The 19,612-nt window shown below is 40.6% G+C and overlaps 1 protein-coding gene across 6 annotated transcripts in view; it reads right to left on the bottom strand.

Annotated features, from left to right (window-relative positions):
- Positions 1-19,612, bottom strand: part of arhgap32b (Rho GTPase activating protein 32b) — a 574,866-nt gene that overhangs the window by 167,271 nt on the left and 387,983 nt on the right. For all 6 annotated transcript variants that reach the window (XM_060846659.1, XM_060846660.1, XM_060846663.1 and 3 more), the window contains one exon: positions 10,868-11,005. In XM_060846659.1, the coding sequence (XP_060702642.1) occupies positions 10,868-11,005 (138 nt within the window). The remainder of the gene's footprint in view (positions 1-10,867; positions 11,006-19,612) is intronic.

Genomic DNA, 19,612 nt, shown 5'->3' with positions numbered 1-19,612 from the left:
TGGCAAGAGATGAGGAAAGGGGAAATGGTAATGGAATTTTGTACTGTATTCAGAAATCCTATCTTTTGCAAAATATAAAAGGACTGAGAAGATAGGAATAACTATTAGATCTGGAAATCTTTCGGAACCAGAGAAGTAAAGTAAATGTAGGGAAACATCCAATCAGCAGTAATCACATAGTAATGAGGTTTAAATTAAAGACTCGGTCAGACACATGTTGTATTTGGGGAAAAAGCTACTTTTGAAGGGAAGAGCATGGAACTAGTAAAAGCATATTTGGAAAAAAAGCGACAGATAAAAAGCTGGAATAGTAATGAGCAATTTTTTTTCAAAGAGCTCAGAAAAAATAAAAATTAAGAAATAGACAGATGAATGAACAAGAATTCTAACTGACAAAGGAATACACTAAGCAGGCAGACTTCAGATGATGATAAAAAAATACAAAAAGGTTAAGATAAAAGTCTAGAAAAACTAGAAAAGCCCAAATTAGAAATTAAACTTTCACAGAATATTAATATAAATAACAAAGGCAAAATCAGGCAAAACAAAGGCAAGACACTCAAGTTCAATTCACAAATGCCAACACAAAAACAGAAATATTGAACAATTAGTCTGTCAAGGTAGAAAAGGAAACAATTGATAAGTTATTTAAACTTCATAGAGAATAAAACTTCTGGACCACATTTATCAAGTCTACTCATTTTAAAAATCTTACATAAAGACAACAGAGACACTATTAAGCATAAGTAAAAGATCATTAGAAAAAGGAACAGTGATGAGAACTGGCAGACAGCTAATCCTATTCCTGCACATTAAATGGGTGATAGTTCCTTAAGGGCCAGTTAGTTTAACACAGATGATGGGACATGGAATCTTCACTCAAAGTAAAAGAAAAAGACATTGAGAAACTGAAAAGAAAGTAAAGAGCAAAGTGATATTTGATTAAATGAATTGAAATATTTGGAGAATTAACAATAAGATTAGACAAAAAAAACAAATGTAATATGTTTGAATCCTCAAAAGACTGTTAACCCATTGGTAAAGGCATCATGTTGTAACCTGATAACCAAGATAAGAAAATGTGGAATTAGGGGACATCTAGCAGAATTGGTAGCAAGCTACATACACAATGAACAAAAAGACTTGCATGAGTTGAGACTAAATATGTTGACTGGGAAATGGCAGAAAGTGGTGTTCAGTCAGGATTAAAGTAGAGACCTCTGCTGTTAACCATGTTCATGAACTGCATAACACCTTGAACATAACAGAATATACATAGCTTCAATTGGGCAGAGAGAAGGGAATCCTAGTTTAAGAGTTAAAAATCACACAACACCAGGTTATAGTCCAACAGGTTTAGACCATAAGACCATAAGACATAGGAGTGGAAGTAAGGCCATTCGGCCCATCGAGTCCACTCCGCCATTCAATCATGGCTGATAGGCATTTCAACTCCACTTACCCGCATTCTCCCCGTAGCCCTTAATTCCTCAAGACATCAAGAATCTATCAATCTCTGCCTTGAAGACATTTAGCATCCCGGCCTCCACTGCACTCTGCGGCAATGAATTCCACAGGCCCACCACTCTCTGGCTGAAGAAATGCCTCTGCATTTCTATTCTGAATTGACCCTCTCTAATTTTAAGGCTGTGTCCACGGGTCTCCTCACCTAACGGAAAAAATTTCCTAGCATCCACCCTTTCCAAGCCATGCATTATCTTGTAAGTTTCAATTAAGTCTCCCCTTAATCTTCTAAACTCCAATGAATACAATCTCAGGATCCTCAGCTGTTCCTCGTATGTTAGACCAACCATTTCAGGGATCATCTGTGTGAATCTCTGCTGGACACATTCCAGTGCCAGTATGTCCTTCCAGAGGTGTGGGGACCAAAACTGGACACAGTACTCCAAATGGGGCCTAACCAGAGCTTTATAAAGTCTTAGTAGCACAACGGTGCTTTTATATTCCAACCCTCTTGAGATAAGTGACAACATTGCATTCGCTTTCTTAATCACGGACTCAACTTGTATGTTTACCTTTAGAGAATCCTCGACTAGCACTCCCAGATCCCTTTGTACTTTGGCTTTACGAATTTTCTCACTGTTTATAAAGTAGTCTATGCTTTTATTCTTTTTTTCCCAAAGTGCAAGACCTCTCATTTGCTCATGTTGAATTCCATCAGCCATTTCCTGGTCCACTCTCCCAAACTGTCTAGATCCTTCTGCAGCCTCCCCACTTCCTCAGGACTACCTGCCTGTCCACCTAACTTCGTATCATCGGCAAACTTCACTAGAATGCCCCCAGTCCCTTCATCCAGATCATTTATATATTAATGTGATCAGCTGCGGCCCCAACACTGAAACCTGCGGGACACCGCTTGTCACCGGCTGCCATCAGGTGGTGAAGAAGCGTCATTCCGAAAGCTAATGTGCTTCCAGTTAAACCTGTTGGACTATAACCTGGTGTTGTGTGATTTTTAACTTTGTACACCCAGTCCAACACTGACATCTCCAAATCATGATTAGTTTAAGAGCTGCAACTTCAGGGGTATGCTGACTGGCAAAAATTTAAACCTTGATATCACAGGAAAATATGTATTGACTGGTTCATGATTTTAACATGTAATGTTTGGAAGAAGCGATTAACTGAGAAACAACAGGATTAAGTGGAATTTAGGGCCAATATAATAAAGGAATATAAGTAAATAGAGTAAGAGAAATACAATTAGCATAAGGGAATCACGTAAGTATTTTAACATAAGTATAATTTAAAAAGGGAATAACTAAGGGGATTCAGGAAATCATGGCAGCAGAGCCTGCAGCAGTAATATGCTCTTCCTATGTATGTGTAAAAAATGAGGTCTGCAGATGCTGCAGATCACAGCTGCAAATGTGTTGCTGGTCAAAGCACAGCAGGTTAGGCAGCATCTCAGGAATAGAGAATTCTATGTATGTGACAAATCACAGAAGCTTCAGTTGGTGAACGTGTTTGCAGGAAGTGTGTCCAGCTGTAGCTACTGGTCAACCGCATTTTAGAGCTGGAGCTGTGGGTGAATTCACTGTGGAGCATCTATGTTGTTCAGCAAATTGTGAATAGCCTGTCCATGAGATAGTCACTCCCCAGGTGAAGAATAAACAGGCAGAAAAGACCACCAGCCATAAGACATAAGAGTGGAAGTAAGGTCATTCGGATCATCGAGTCCACTCCGCCATTCAATCATGGCTGATGGGCATCTCAAAGCCACTGACCCGCACTCTCCCCGTAGCCCTTAATTCCTTGCGAGATTAAGAATTTATCGATATCTGCTTCGAAGACATTTAATGTCCCGGCCTCCACTGTACTCCGTGGCAATGAATTCCACAGGCCCACCACTCTCTGGCTGAAGAAATGTCTCTTCATTTCCACTTTAAATTGACCCCCTCTAACTCTAAGGCTGCGCCCACAGGTTCTAATATACCCACCTGACGGAAGCAAGCCAGGGTACAAAAAGGCAGACAATATTCCTGTGGCCATCCCATTTCAAACAGATATACAGTTTTGGATACTGCTAGGGGGGGGGGATGACTGTGCAGGGTAAAGTAGTGGGAGCCAACTTCCTAGCTCCATGGGTGGGTCTACTGCACATGAGGGGAGGAAGAAGAATGGCAGGACAGTAGCAGTAGGGAATTTAATTGTAAGAGGAACAGATAGATGTTTCTACAGCTGCAAAACAGACTCCAGGATGGCGTGAGCCTGCCTTATGCCAGGGGATGTCACTGAATGACTGCAGGACATTCTGAAGGGGGAGGGCAAACAGAAAGAAATTGTGGGACATATTGGTACCTATGACATTGGGAGAAAAAGGATGAGATCCTGCAGGCAGAATTTAGGGAGCCAGGAAGTCAATGAAAGAACTGATTTTTAAATTACTTCCAGTGCAGGTGAGTGCGCAGATAGAAATAGAAGGTTAGTCCAGAGGAATGTGTGGCTGGAGAAATAGTGAAGGAGGAAGGGCTTTCAACTTCTGGGTCATCAGGACCTTTTTGGCAGAGGTTGGACTGGGACCTGTACAGGGCAGACGGATTGCAACTGAACCGGAATGGGACCAGTATCCAAATGGGAAAGTTTGTTAATGTTGTTAAGAAGGGTTTAAAATACCATGGCAGAGATGTAAGATCCAGAGAGAAGACTTAGAAGGTTAACAGCCAAAAGGTGAAGTAACTTCAATGGGAGTCAAGGCGGCAGAGAAATTCTCGGCCAGTTAAGGTGTAAAGGTTGGATAGTATTTTAATGCCAGAAGTCAGATGAGTTGAGGACATAAATTAAAACATGGGGATATAATGTCTTTGCTGTCACTGAGAGATAGCTGAGAGGGGAGGCAGGTCAATTGTCCAAGTCTTCAGGCGAGACAGAAAGGAGATAAAAGAGGAGGTGACACAATATCGATCAGGGAATCTATTGCAGCAGCAAGGAGAGATGACATGTTAGAAGGCTCTTCAGTGAAGCCATATGGTGGAACCTAAAAACCAAAAAGGAGCAACGACATTGCTGGGGGTGTATTATAGATCCCCCAACAATCTGACAGAAATAGAACAGCACATACGTTGTCAAATTTGAGGGAAGTGTTAAAGTAATAGGGTAATGATAATAGGAGACTTCAACTTCCCTGATATTCACTTGGTCGTCATTGTGTGAACTTTAGTCAAAACAAAATTCTTAAAATGCATCATGGAGAGCTTTTCAAGCTAGTTCATGGAAGACCTAGAAGAGACGCAGTGGTTCTGGACTTAATTCCAGGTATGAACCTGGACTGTGACAGGAAGTCTGTTTCCCGTGGGGATCTGCGAGGGTTGGTGCTGCTTCCCTTGCTGTTTGTGGTATTCATTAATGATTGAGCTTAAACATAAGGAATATGATCAAGATGATACGGTTAAAAATTAGTAGAGCAATAAGTAATGAGGACAAGACCTAAAAACTACAGGAGTATATCAATGGACAGTGGCAAAAGGAGCTCAACCTGGAAAAGTGGGAGATAATGCACTTAAAGACAGAAAAAAGGCAAGAGATTATACTATTCATGGTAGGACTGAAGATCAGAGGGATCTTGGTGTACACATTCACAGATTCTTGACAGATAGATAAAATGGTTCAGAAGGCATATATAACATTCACCTTCTTTAGCTGAGGCACAGAATACAGGATCAGCGATGTTATTCCAGAATAAAATGCTGATTTTGAACAACTAGGGTGCTGAATGGAGTTCTAATCACCACATTATAGGAAGAATGAGGCTGCATTGAAAGTGTGCATAAATTTACCATGCTGCTGCCAGGGCTGAAGGGTGTAAATTGTGAGGAAAGATCAGATAGGGTGGGATTATTTTCCTCAGAGGGATCAAGATTGAGAGTTGCATAAAATTATGAAGGACATTGATAGGATGGACAGGAGAGCTATTTTCCATTAGCAGAGCAGCCACTAACAAGGTGGTGTATTTTTAAGGGAAGGGGTAGAAAACCAAGATAAATTTTCTTTTCATTCACTCACTGGCTGATCCAGCATTTATTGCTCATTCCTAGTTTCCGTTGAGAAGATGGTGGTGATGTACCTTCTTGAACTGCTGCAATCAACATGCTATAGGTTGACTCACTATGCTGTTAGGGAGGGAATTCCGGGATTTTGATACAGCAACACTGAAGAAACAGCAATATATTTCCAAGTCAGAATGGTGAGTGGCTTAGAAGGCAACTTTCAGGTGGTGGTGTTCCCATACAACTAGTGCCCTTCTAGATGGTAGCGGTTGTGGATTTGAAAGGTACTGTTTGAAGATCTTTGGCAAATTTCTGCAGAGAATTGCGTAGATAGTTAACATTGCTGTTCCTGAATGTCAATGGTGAAGGGGATGGATATTTATGGATGTGGTGTGAAATAAGCAGATTGCTTTGTTCTGAGTGGTGTCAAGCTTCTGAAAGTTGTTGGAAATGTACTCATCCAGGCAAGTGGGGAGCACTGTACCACACACCTTATTTTGCTTTGTAGATGGTGGTCAGTCTTTGGGGAATAAGGTGGTGACTTAGTCGCTGCAGTAGTCCTAGCCTCAGACCTCTACTTGTATCCACTGTTTTTTTTATGGTAAATCCAGTCCAGTCTTTGGTCAGTGGCAACCCCGGTTTCAATGATAGTAATGCCATTGAATTAAGGGGCAGTGGTTAGATTATTTCCAATTGGAGATGTCATTGACTGGCATTTGTGCAGTGCAAATGTTACTTGCCACTTGTCAGCCTAAGCCTGAACACTGTTGAAGTCTTGTTGCATTTGGACATGGACTGCTTCAGTACCTGAGAAGTCGCAAATGGTATTGAACATCGTACAATCATTGGCTAACTTCCCCACTTCTGACCTTATGATGGAGGGAAGGTCACTGATGAAGCAGCTGAAGATGGTTCGTCCAGGACACTACCCTGAGGAACTCCTGCAGAGGTATACTGGAACTGAGATGACTTCCAACAATCACAACCATCTTCCACTTTCCACAGCCAGGTACAACTCCAATGAGTGGAGAGTTTTTCCTGATTTCCACTGATTCAGGTTTTGCTGGGGCTTCTTGGTGGTACATTGGGTCAAATGCAGATTTGATGTTGGGGCTGCCACTCTCACTTCACCTCTTAAATTCAACTCTTTTTGTCTATGCTTAAACCAAGACTGTAGTGAGGTCAGGAGCTGAATGATCCTGGCAGACCCATCTGGACATCAGTAACCAGGTTACTGTTGAGCAGGTGCTGCTTGATAGCACTGTTTATGACATCTTCCATGGGCTAAAGTAGACTGATGGGGAAATACTTAGATATGTCCTACTTTTTAGGTGCAGGACATACCTACTCAATTTTCCAAATAGTAAGATAGGAGTTAGTATTGTAGCTGTACTGGAACAGATTAGTTTGGGGCACAGCAAGTTCTGGAGCACAAAACTTCAGTACTATTGCCGAAATGTCATCAGGGTCCACAGCCTTTGTAGTATGCAGTGCTCCTGATAGCGAGTGGAGTCATTCAAATTGACTGAAGACTGGCATCTGTGATGCTGAGGAGCTCTAGATGGTGTCGAGATGGATCATTGACTCGAATAAGTTTTGGGAAAGTTTCAGCCCTATCTTTCGCACTTTTGTGTGGGCTCTCCCAATGTTTAAGATGGAAATATTTGTGAAGCCTTCTCTTCTACTGAGCTAACTGTCCACCACCTTTTATATCTGCATGCCAGAGGACTGCAGAGCTTAAATCTAATTCATTGGCTGTGGGATTGCTTAGCTCTGTCTAATGTTTGCTGCTTATGCTGTTTGACATGCAAGTACTCCTGTTTGGTAGCTTCACCAGGTTGACGTCTCATTTTTAGGTTTGCATGGTGCTGCCCTGACATCCCCTTCTGTTCTGGTGCCACACAACAAGATGTGAGGTGATGTCAATGATAAGGCAGGATTGTGCCTCCACAATCTGGTCATGGATAGATGCATGTCTAATGAGGGCAAGGTCTAGTGTGTTTTCCCTCTTGTTGGTTTCTTCATACCTGCCGCAGACCCAATTTAGAAGTTATTTCTCTTTCGTATCAACCAGCTTGATCAGTGGTGCTGATTCTGAACCACTCTTAGCTCTGGACATTGAAAACCCTCACCCAGTGAATATTCTGCACCCTTTTCATCCTCTGTGCTTCCTGTCTCCTCCTTCAACATGAAGGACACTGATCCAAAGGAGGATGGTATGTGGTAGTCAGCGGGATGCTTCCTTGCCTATGTTTGACATGATACTATGAGAGCTTATGGGGTTCGAGTCAATGCTGAGGACTATCAGGGCAACCACTTCCCTTATCACTATGCTACCATATCTTGCTCGTGGGACAGGACATATCCAGGGATGGTGATGATGGTGTTTGAGACAGTCATACTCACAGAATCATACCTTACAGACAATGTCAGGCTGTTGGTTGAGTTGTCTGGTCTTAGTTGTAAGGTAAACTTTTAAGGTTCACAGGGCTGTTTTTGTTCCCGGTACCTAGGTTGATGCCATGTGATTCTGTCAGTTTCATTTCTTTGTTGAGACTTTCTCGTGATTGATTCAATTGAGCAGCTCGTTAGGCCATTTCAGAGGGCAGCTGAGAGTCAATCAATTTTCTGTGAGATCTGGAGTCACAGGAAGGATGGCAGATTTCTTTCTCTGAAGGTCATTTGAGAACCAGATGGGTTTCATCAACAACTGTTTGTGGTTTCAGGGTCATCGTTATTCCAGATATTTATTGAATTAAAGTTCCACCATCTGCCATGGTAGGACTTGAACCTGAGTACCCAGAATATTACCTGAGTTTTTATATTAAAAATTTCATGATGATGCCACTAGGTCATCGCCTCCGCATTGAGGAGAAATTAGCTTAACCCAGAAGATGGTGAGAGTTTGGAACCACCTGATAGAATGGTTGTTAGAAATTCTTATCATTTAAACAATATTTAGCTACTTGCATTGGCACAGCCTCCAGGACTACAGGCCAAGAGCTGGAAAATGGAATCAATGCAGTTAGATCTTTTGTCTACTTGCACACACGATGGACTAAAAAGCTTCCTTCTACACTGTAAATGTCTACGAGTCTATGATACAGCTCAAAGGACAAAATGAAGTCAGTCACCAAAATAACTCAGAAGTTGATATTTAATTTTCATGACCCAAAACAGCTCCTGAACATATTTATTTATGACCGGAGATAGCTGAAGAACACCTAAAAATGGAAGATGCTAAAACCTAATTACAAATAAAAGTAAACTCATAGCTCCTGTAGCATCTGCGCACAAAACACATTATTCATGTTTTGAGTTTAATGAGACTTCTTCAGAACTTCAAAACTATTTTTTACTTCTCAAGCATTTTTGCAAGTTGTAAAATGCATTTAATAAATGTGAGTATTTCTTTCTTTACTTGTGTTTTAAATGACTTGAAAATGGGTTTGAATCATCTGAGAGCTGAAAGACTGTTCAATGAAATGCATCAAATCAAGAATACCACCAAACCAATTTTTAGATCAGCCTGTATACCAATATTACAGAATCCATTAGCAAGGAAGTGATTGTACTGGAAGATTATTCTCAATGTGAGAGCACCATGGGAATCACTCTCATCAGTGACAATACGCTATTAACAATACATCTCATGAACTGTTTGGATTCACTTTAAACATCTTCTGAGAAAAGCACTTACTGCACTACATGTTGCTAAGAAAAATTAAATACATTCTGTGATCTACTTTCACCACTAACAGAATAACAAATGGATAAATCTGCTTAGATCTTGCATTTTCCCCATATGCAAAGTGATTATTTGCTGCACCAGAGTTAGAAAAGGAAAAGAAGGGGAAGGAGAGCTGGGATGCAGGTGGAATCAAAACATAGGAGAGGACAATCCGAGGGTGAAAAAGGAAGGGAAGGGAGGAGTGAAGTGTGAGGCGTGAGTGGAATGTTTGGAAAAGTGTAATTGGAAGAACAGAGAGTGGGGAGAGTTAAACTTGGTGAAGTTAGAAATTAAGATGCAGGGGAGGGAGAAAGGATGAGAGTAAGAACAAGAAAAAGGGGGAGCAGGAGAGCAAAAGAAAAACTGGTGAAGGCATGTATATTAATGGTGGCAGAAGTTCAGGTTGGATAAGTGTGAGGTGATGCACTCGGGCAGGACAAAAATGGCATGGGAATACATGATGAATGGTAAGACCCTGGGAAACACCAGGGATCTGAAGGATCTTGGTGTGCATGCTCACCAGTTTGTTAAAGTATGAGGACAGGTGGATAAAGCGGTTAAGGTGGTATATGGTACACTTGCCTTTATTAACCAAGATGTGGAGTTTAAGAAAGAGAGGCTTTGCTGGAACTGTATAAGATGGTTATGCCACAGATGTACGGAGTTCTGGAATCCACATGGTAAGAGGAATGTGAAAGCACTAGAGAGAGTGCAGAGGAGATTTACCAGGATGTTGTCTAGGCTGGAGAGTTTCCATTATGAAGGCAGTAAGAATTTAAGATAAGGTAGGCAGGAAGAATTTTTTTCGCAATAAAAGCGGGATACGTGATCAGAGGCTGTAGATTTAAACTTTTAAAGTACAGAAGGATTACAAGAGTTCTGAGGAGAAACTCCTTCCTCAGAGGATGGTGGGAATCTGGAACTCTGCCTGTTAGGGGAGTCATTAAAAACCCTCTTTTAAACTATTAAAAGCTACTTAGATGTGCACTTGTGTTGTCAAGACATTCAAGGCAATGGGTCAAGTGCTGGAAAATAGGATTAGACTAGTGTGTTGGGTGTTTTGGATCAGTGCAGATCTGATGGTGCAAGTCCATGTTTTGTGCTTAAAAGAGGGGAAGAACAGCAGAGTCAGGATATTCAAAAGAAAAATGATTGGAGAGAAGAGGGCAGAGAGATAACACTTGTGAGACAAAAGGAAAAGATAATACAGCAGGCAGGAGAGGAAAGTGAAGAAAGAGAATTTGATCGAGCCCATGGGTAATGAGTTGCAGGAAGCCAGGGAGGAGCAGAACATGGCTATGCTGCGTAACAGAGAGGAAGACCTGCTACAAGTAAGGTATTGACTGTGTGTCAATACTTTGGGGAAAGGGAGGATTAATGAGTGTTGGGGTAGGACTAAGATAAGTGATTGCTCGTGACTTTTCTTTCTAAAATGTATTTGGAGCCTTGTGGATTAAAGGAGGTGGAGAGCTATCTCCTCCAATATATCTCCTGAAGTTTGACGTTTGTTATGAATGCTACTCCACAGTTGCACTGTAAGGTTTGTGATAAACATAATTCCAACTGCTTTCCTTCCTGAGTTGTGAACTTTACACAGCCCACAGGGGCAGCATGTAGTAAGGCGCCATACCTCTGCACTGTCCTTCAGCCAATCCGTCCGCGGCAGCTCGGCAAGCTGAGAAAAACGCCTGTCATAAATGCAGAGATGGAGGTGTTTATCCAGCACCCGGAAATCTTCATAACTCCTCTTCACAATCCAACTTCTGCCCTGCAGATAGAGGAAGGTTTACTGAAGATATTGAAATTGTCATTTTAGAACTGAGCCAAAACAATTCAAGCAAGTTGAAAAAGAAATAGCTTGTATCAACTGTCTTAGAAGAAGTTGTGAACATTTTATTAACAGAATACAAACTGCTTCTTTTAGAAAATCTTTCTAATCAGGTTTCCTACTGTGCCACAATACAAATTAGCAGAAGCAGGACATTAATCCCCTCATCTCTGCTCCATCATTCAACAAGATCATAGCAGCTCTGTTTTAAACTCCACATTTTCCTGTAACCCTAAAAGCCTTAGTGAAGTAAAAAAAAAATCCTCTGTTACCCATGACAAGGTAAATATTCCTTCCTCATCCATCTTGACCTGTCTGACACTTTGAACACAATTGACTCATCATTCTCTTCCATTGTGTCTCCACATTTGTCCAGTTTGGTGGCAGTTCACAGGCCTGATCCATTTTAATAACTGAATCATCATCAGAAAATTGTCTCCAAGGTTTCTCTTCCCAACCAACTGATTCTCTGGCGTCCTCCAAAAATCTACCTTGGCTCCACTTACTGCCCATCCTCATGCTGCTCCTCAGTCATCATTTAAAATCAAAACTATTGTTGCCACATTCACAATTATGGCCCCTCTATTCATCTACGTTGTTTACCTTACATCCAGTTTTAGGTACAAGAAATTTCCTCTAATTAAATATGAAGAAGTCTGAAGCCATTGTCTAGAGTCCAAACCAATGTGATCCCACACCACTGATTCCATCACATACCTTGGTAAATGCTGAACCAACCTGCTTGAATCCTCTGCTCCCTTTTGACCAGACATGAGCTTTCAACCATAATATATGGTAAAGTCCCCATAGTCCTACCAGACCAGCAGGTTGGTTCAGAGAGATGACTCCTTGTGGCTTAACCTGAGGCTCACCATGTCTCAGGTGACAGGAGAGACTGAGAAGGGAGAGTCCTTCATGAGTGTGGAAAGTGAACCCACGGTATTGGCATTATGCAAGATTACAAACCAGCCATCCAGACAACTCAGGTATCAGACCCACTTTTAACAATATATACATGCCGTCACTCAGGCGGCTTGTCTTCCGCCTTTGTAACATAATTCATCGCTGTTCCTGCCTTAAATAATCTGATACTGGGAGTCTCATCTTTATTTTTAACACTTCCAGGTTTATTTTCCCTCTGACATAGTATTGATGACTGGGCCAGGATTTATTGCTCATCCCTAACTACTATTCAGAAAGTGATAGTGAGCTATTTTTGTCAATTGCTACTGTTCATTTGATGCAGGTACACCCACAATGTTTGGAACTGACTGCCAGGATCCTGATCCCACAAAAATGAAGGAACGACAATGTAGTTCTGGGTCAGGATAGTGCCGAGATTGCAGATGGATGCTTGCCTGTGTAGTGTGGTCATGGATTTGGAAGGTGATATTGAAGAAGTCTTGGTGTTTGATGCAATGTGTCTTGTAGACACCTTGCTGCAAAATGGGTTGAAGGAGTGAATAGATGTTTGGTGGATGGGGTAACAACCAAGCAGGTGGTTTTATTCTGGACAGTAATGAGATTCTTGAATGTTTCTGAAGCTGCATTCACCTAGGTAAGTGTAGAATATTCCACTACATTGTGCTTTAATATCAAAAAGTTACAACTGAGAGCATTTAACAATTATGAGTAAAAAGTGAGGTCTGCAGATGCTGGAGATCAGAGCTGAAAATGTGTTGCTGGTTAAAGCGCAGTAGGTCAGGCAGCATCCAAGGAACAGGAAATTCGACGTTTCGGGCACAAGCCCTTCATCAGCCTGACCTGCTGCGCTTTAACCAGCAACACATTTTCAGCTTTAACAATTATGACACAATTTGGCCAGCTTCTCATATTCTACCCTCAATAAACTAAAAGGTCAACAAAAACTCCATTGGCATAACCAAACTCAAACCAAATGCTGTCATGACCACCCGTGTGCTTTGTGAATTACATTAGCTCCTGGTTAAACAAGATCTTGAATTTAAGATTCTCATTCTTATTTTTAAATCAGTCCATGGGGTGGTCCCTCACATCTTTCCTCCAGACCTACATATTTCTAAGACATCTGCACTCCTTTCATTCCAGTCTAACACATTCCAGTCTCATAGTCTCTTGAGCATCCCTGATTTTAATCACTCCATCACTGACAACTTCACCTTCAACTGCCTCAGCCCTAAGTTCAATCTCTCCACAAACTTCTTTACTTCTCTACCTCACAATCCTACTTTAAGGCACTCTTTAAAACTTACCTCGTTGACTAGCTTTATGACATCTGATACAATATCTTTTTGTGGGTGTATATCATATATAATTTTATATTACCTCTGTGAAATCCTTTTAGGTGTTTCGTGCATTAGAGGCACAACATATTTGCACATTGTTTTTGTTAGTGTCAGTCCAAACAAAATTCTTTCTCATGTCCAACACAAAATAGAGTCACAACTATGAACAAGTCTGTTTATTTAAGTGGTTGTCACTGATCTTCTTTAAACCTATTACCAAATGGCACAACTTAGTATTAACCAATATGAGACTGAGGTTGCATGAAATGAATTTAGGGATCATCACAAGTTTGTATATTATATGCCCCATACCTTCAAGACATCTCTGTACATTTTTCAGTGTAGTTCTATCCTGCCAAAGCATTCACCACAACCCTTTTGGTGATCACCTCCAGTTTTCTATTGATACTCTTCATCTGGACACTTTACTGTTAGAAATTTCACATCTTAATTTTTAGTGTCATGTTGGAACCCGATCATATACCTTCCGAACATGCAAGTGGATTTAAATCCTTTCAAAAGACCTTGTCTACCTAATTACAAACTACATAAATGCCAATTGAGATAAGAGTCAATGTATTATTCCTTAAACTTTATTGCTTAAGTATAGCCTCGAGGCTCATGCTTATATTTATTTTGTAGCCAAGGTCAGTTTATCACTCAAGATGGTTCACTACACCAGAGAAGGTTTCCCCACATCTAATTTACCAACAATGTATACAGAAAGCACCTAAGTGCTTTGACCAATAATTATCCTTTGACCAGGATCACAAACACATATTAGTTCGGTCATTACATTCACCGGGACTTGCTGGATACTGGCTGTGCTGCTAGTTTCTCCACCATACTGAAACTAATGTAGTTCATTAATTGTATGGTGCTTTGAAAGTCAATATCTGCAAGTCCTAAGTGGCTTTTTTTTATTTTTCATGGCATGTAGGTCTCACTGGCTGACAAGGCCAGTGTTTGTTACCCATCACTAATTGTCCTTTTAACTAAACTATTTCAGAGGGTAGAGCGGAGTCAACAACATTTACTATGGGCCTGAAGTTATGTACAGGCCACACCAGCAAACAGCGGCAGTTTTTCTACCCTAAAGGTCATTACTGAACCAGATGAGTTTTTACAGCAAATGATAATATTTTCATGGTCTCTGTACAGTGACAAGCTTTCTGTTCCAGATATTATTAATTTAATTTCAATTCCACCAGTTTCTATGATGGGATTTCAACCCACATCCCAGAGAATTATGCTGAGCATCTGGATTACTAGGCCAGTGACAGCGCCTCTAGGTTACAATTCCCCCAAAACACACAGCCTTTCTTCAACAATTTAAAGTCTCTAATCAGCTACATTTAACGTATGTTTACACACATTTTCACAAGACCATTACCATTTACAATAGAGTACCCCCTCTCCCTTGGGGATCCCTTTGACTAACTAGAGCAGTCAACACCAAGGCAACAGTGCAGAATTGCTATGCTGATTTCTTTTGGAAATTGTACACAATTCATTGCATAATCACTCAGATTAAAATGCATTGCCATATATCCACCTTCTGTCTTATATATAAAGTTGCATCTCTGGGCAATTGACACTACTCAGACATTGACAGGATGCAGAGATTGGTTGAGAGGTGGCAGATGGAGTTCAACCTGGATAAATGCAAGGTGATGCATTTTGGAAGGTCGAATTTGAAAGCTGAGTACAGGATTAAGGATAGGATTCTTGGCAGTGTGGAGGAACACAGAGGGATCTTGGGGTGCAGATACATAGATCCCTTAAAATGGTCACCCAAGTAGGCAGGGTTGTTAAGAAAGCATATGATGTTTTGGCTTTCATTAACAGGGGGATTGAGTTTAAGAGTCGTGAGATCTTGTTGCAGCTCTATAAAACTTTGGTTAGACCGCACTTGGAATACTGCGTCCAGTTCTGGTCGCCCTATTATAAGATGTGGATGCTTTGGAGAGGGTTCAGAGGAGGTTTACCAGGATGCTGCCTGGACTGGAGGGCTTATCTTATGAGGAGAGGTTGACTGAGCTCGGACATTTTTCATTGGAGAAAAGGCGGAGAAGAGGGGACCTAATTGAGGTATACAAGATAATGAGAGGCATAGATAGAGTCGATAGCCAGAGACTATCTCCCAGGGCAGAAATGACTAACACGAGGGGTCATAGTTTTAAGCTGGTTGGAGGAAAGTATAGAGGGGATGTCAGAGGCGGGTTCTTTAACAGAGAGTTGTGAGAGCATGGAATGCCTTGCCAGCAGCAGTTGTGGAAGCAAGGTCATGGGGGACATTTAAGAGACTCCTGGACATGTATATGGTCACAGAAATTTGAGGGTGCATACATGAGGATCAGTGGTTGGCACAACATCGAGGGCTGAAGGGCCTGTTCTGTGCTGTCCTGTTCTGTGGTGTCTAAAATATATATTTATAAAATAAAAAGAATAGAAATGATGTCCAAAATTCAGTTAGAATTCCTGGAAGCATTTGGAGTTATTCAGGCCCCAAAGAGAGTAATTACCCAGACCTCTGGGTACTGTGAAAGGCTGGGGGGCAGTGGGAGCACAATTATGAATAAAATTTAAACTACTCTGTTCCATAATCAGCATAAACTATTTCTGCAGAAAAAAAAATGATTACGAGCAGTCCAAGAACAACTTTCCAAAGAAACATCTGTGCTCCTTCATAATATCTGTCAGTTTAGACTTTTCATTTATTGCTCCAGAGCAGATTCTGAGGCCCTGGTCCACAAGGAATTCGACCACAGTTTGTAGCCCTTTGACCCTTAGAGCTGTAGTACATTAGTATAAGCAGAAAGTGCTACTTTCTCACATGTCGAAACGAAGTGAGTACAGCCAGTTCACGCAATCACTGGTACAGATTTCAAACACTAAAATAATTCAATACTCTTGGCTCAACAGGAATGCAATTGTGTTTGATTCTCAGAGAAAATGGGAAATACAGGTTTGCTTCTGCTGGCTGCAGAGTGTGTGTGTGTGTGTGTGTGTGTGTGTGTGTGTGTGTGTGTGTGTGTGTGTGTGTGTGTGTGTGTGAGTGAGAGAGAGAGATAGCATTGCACTTTGAGAGACAGAGGTGCCCTTGAACCATATGTGTGCATGTGAGAGAGAGTGAGCAAATGATAGATTCTTGTTGTTTGTGCATATGAGAGAGAGAGAGAGAGAGAGAGAAAGACAGACAGAAAGACACGAAGAAAGAGAATGAAACAAAGAGTATATGAAAGTGAGGGAGAAAGATGTCTTTACTGTCAATTCCTAAATTAGTTGCTTTTCAACCCTTATGTATCAAGAATCCCTCTATCTCTTTTTAAAATATTTAAATACTCTGCTGCACTGCCTTTTGAGGAAGAGAGCTCCAAGGACTCGTGATCCTGTGAGAAAACTACACATTCCAAGTGTTTGTTTAGTGAATATCTGAACAACATCCTTCATTAAAGAAACTACATCCTTCATTTAAATTCATCCTTAAACAAGGCAAGTAATACCGTGCAGACTATTTAAGATGTGGTCACACCACCACAGCTGTATAACTGAAGTATAACCGCTGTACTTTTGGATCCAACTCCTCTTGCAATTAACAATAACTTTTATTACATTTCCCAATTATAAGCTTTCCTAAGCATGAATAGTAACATTTTGTGACTCACACAAGACACCCAGATCCTATCAGAGCACTGCACACTCTCACCATTTCAAAATTATGCTTTTTTATTCTTGCTGCCAAAATGGATCTCTCATTTCCAACTCTTTTTGCCAGGCATTGCCCACACACCCAACCTACCTATATCGCATTGAAGCCTCATGTCCTCTTCACCCAACTTTTCAACCCATCTTTACCTCATCAACAAATTTAACATTGAAGTCATCAATTTAAATTGGAAAAGGTTGAGCTCCCAGCACTCTCCTGAATCAGACCAGTTATTACACCTTGCCAAATAAAATTGACCTATTTATGCCTTCTTTCCTGTTAGCCAGCCAATATTCTATTCATGTCATTATTTTCTCCCTATACCACGAGCTTTTATTTTCCATGATAACATTTGACAAAGCCCACATTTTTCTTAGTGTCCTGATTTAACTTCTACCATCAAGTGGTGGAGGTGGGTACAATTACAACATTTAAAAGGTATCTGGATGAGCACACGAATAGGAAATGTTTAAAGGAATATGGGCCAAATCCTGGCTAATCGGACTAGGTCACTGAAGAAATACGACATTAGCTAAATAATAAAGACTCAGGTCATTCTCACATCTCAAGGGCTCCAAGAGCTTTAAACTGCAATTGTATCTAATTTCTGTACTAGATTCCAATTTCATTCTAAGCTTACTATCATCTGTGCATGTATTTGATGTCACATTTTCATTATGTTTTTCAGGTTAGTACATAATAAAAAAGTTTTCATTCACTGAATAAATTTTGTAATTCAGCTACACCATTTTATATAGAAATATGGAATACAGAAGACAATTCTGCCCTTTGAGGCTGTTCTGTCATTCAATATGGTCATTGCTGATCACTGAACTCAGTATTTTTTCCTGCCTTCCATTATCTTTTGATCCCTTAATTCCTAAGAACTGTATTTACATTTTTCTTGAAAGTCTTCAGTGTTTTGGCATCAACAGTTTTCTGTGGCAGTGAATTCCACAGGCTGACCACTCTCTAGGTTTAATGCTGATCGAGTTAATTACATTCCATTGAAATGTGACAGTCATGCTACAACAATTAAAATATTGATTGTAACCAACCACGAGGGGATCAAAAAGGAGAGCCAAGACCCTTCCTCACCTGGTCATCAAAGTCTCAAAAGACCGGGGTTCAAAAGACAGGAATGCCTAAGGACAGTTAATCAGTCTTTTAAGTTATGAAATATTTTGATAGTTTTGTGGGGGAAGAGCAAACCCATCAATATAAACTCAGCATAAGGAAACAAATTGGAAATTCGGGAGAAAGATCTTCAGCCAGAGACTTGGAAAATATAGAACAGGGAGTGCTTGAACTGAGTGCTGTAGGCACACTTAAGGGAAGCTGGACAAAAGGAATAGAAGGTTATGATGGTGAAAATAAATGAGGAAATATGAGATGAAGCTTGAGTAGAACATAAGCACTAGGATGGATTATTTGGTCAAACAGAATGTTTCTGTGCGGTATATCCTTTGTATCTTGTGTGACATGCCCTTAACATGGGGGAGATTTACATATGGGAGAAAATGAGGCCTGCAGATGCTGGAGATCAGAGCGGAAAATGTGATGCTAGAAAAGCACAGCAGGTCAGAGGAGCAGGAGAATCGATGTTTTGGGCATAAGCCCTTCATCAGGAGATATACATATGTAGAGTCCAAACAGGGTTCCATGCCCTGTCCCACTCCACGAGTGTGACAAGGTCTACCTAAAGCCAAATTTCAGCAGACTTCCCCCCTAAGGCTATCCAAATAAGTCACAAACTGTCATTCAAAATCTGGTTAGATGTCGTATTCTATTAAATCCCTTCAGTGCAATGCTTCTCGAGGATACTATTTAGTGGCATCATCTCATTCCGAAGAAGTTGATTCATTCTAACTACAGTGAATTGTTCTTCCAATAAAAGTAATGTAATTTACTTGTCAACTGGCAAATTATTAATGCTTGGGCCTGCTTAATGTTTCAATTTCATAAACGATAGTCAATTTCCTGGCTGATTTTATTTATTTCTACAACTGATGGGTCATTTATTATTGCTTTGAATGTGGGAAAAGCTTTTCCCAATGGTCTAAGTAATATGCATTGCATACTAATGTGGCTTTCTGTAAAATTAGTCCAGTATAACTATGTATGGGTTGTGTAAAATCAGTACTGCCTGATTCCATGTATACATGCCATAATGACTCAAACCCAACAATTTCTTACATGAATTCATGATTCTCCTACCATTCTTTTTCCAGATCAGAGATTTTCTTTTGTTAATTCTCAGGATATGGGTGTTGCTAACAAAACCAACTTGATATTTGAGTTGTAGAAGGTGGTGGTGGTGAGCAGTCTATTTGAACCACTGATGTTCACAGGATATAGGTGCTCTCACAGTGGTGTTAGACAGTGTGTTTCTGCGTTTTAACCAAGCAATAAAGGAGGAGTAATGATAGATGCTAATGTCAGGATGACTTGAAAAGTAGTGATCTTTTCCTGCAGTTTTTTTCCCTTGTTTTCTGGGTAATAGAAGACAGGATTTGAGAGATGCTGCCAAAGAAAGTTGGTAAATTTCACAGCTTCAACAAACATATGAAACCA

This window comes from Hemiscyllium ocellatum, chromosome 29, assembly GCF_020745735.1.
Source record: "Hemiscyllium ocellatum isolate sHemOce1 chromosome 29, sHemOce1.pat.X.cur, whole genome shotgun sequence".
NCBI lineage: Eukaryota > Metazoa > Chordata > Chondrichthyes > Orectolobiformes > Hemiscylliidae > Hemiscyllium > Hemiscyllium ocellatum.
Note: the sequence above shows the minus strand (reverse complement) of the source record. Positions and strands in the feature narration are given on the sequence as shown.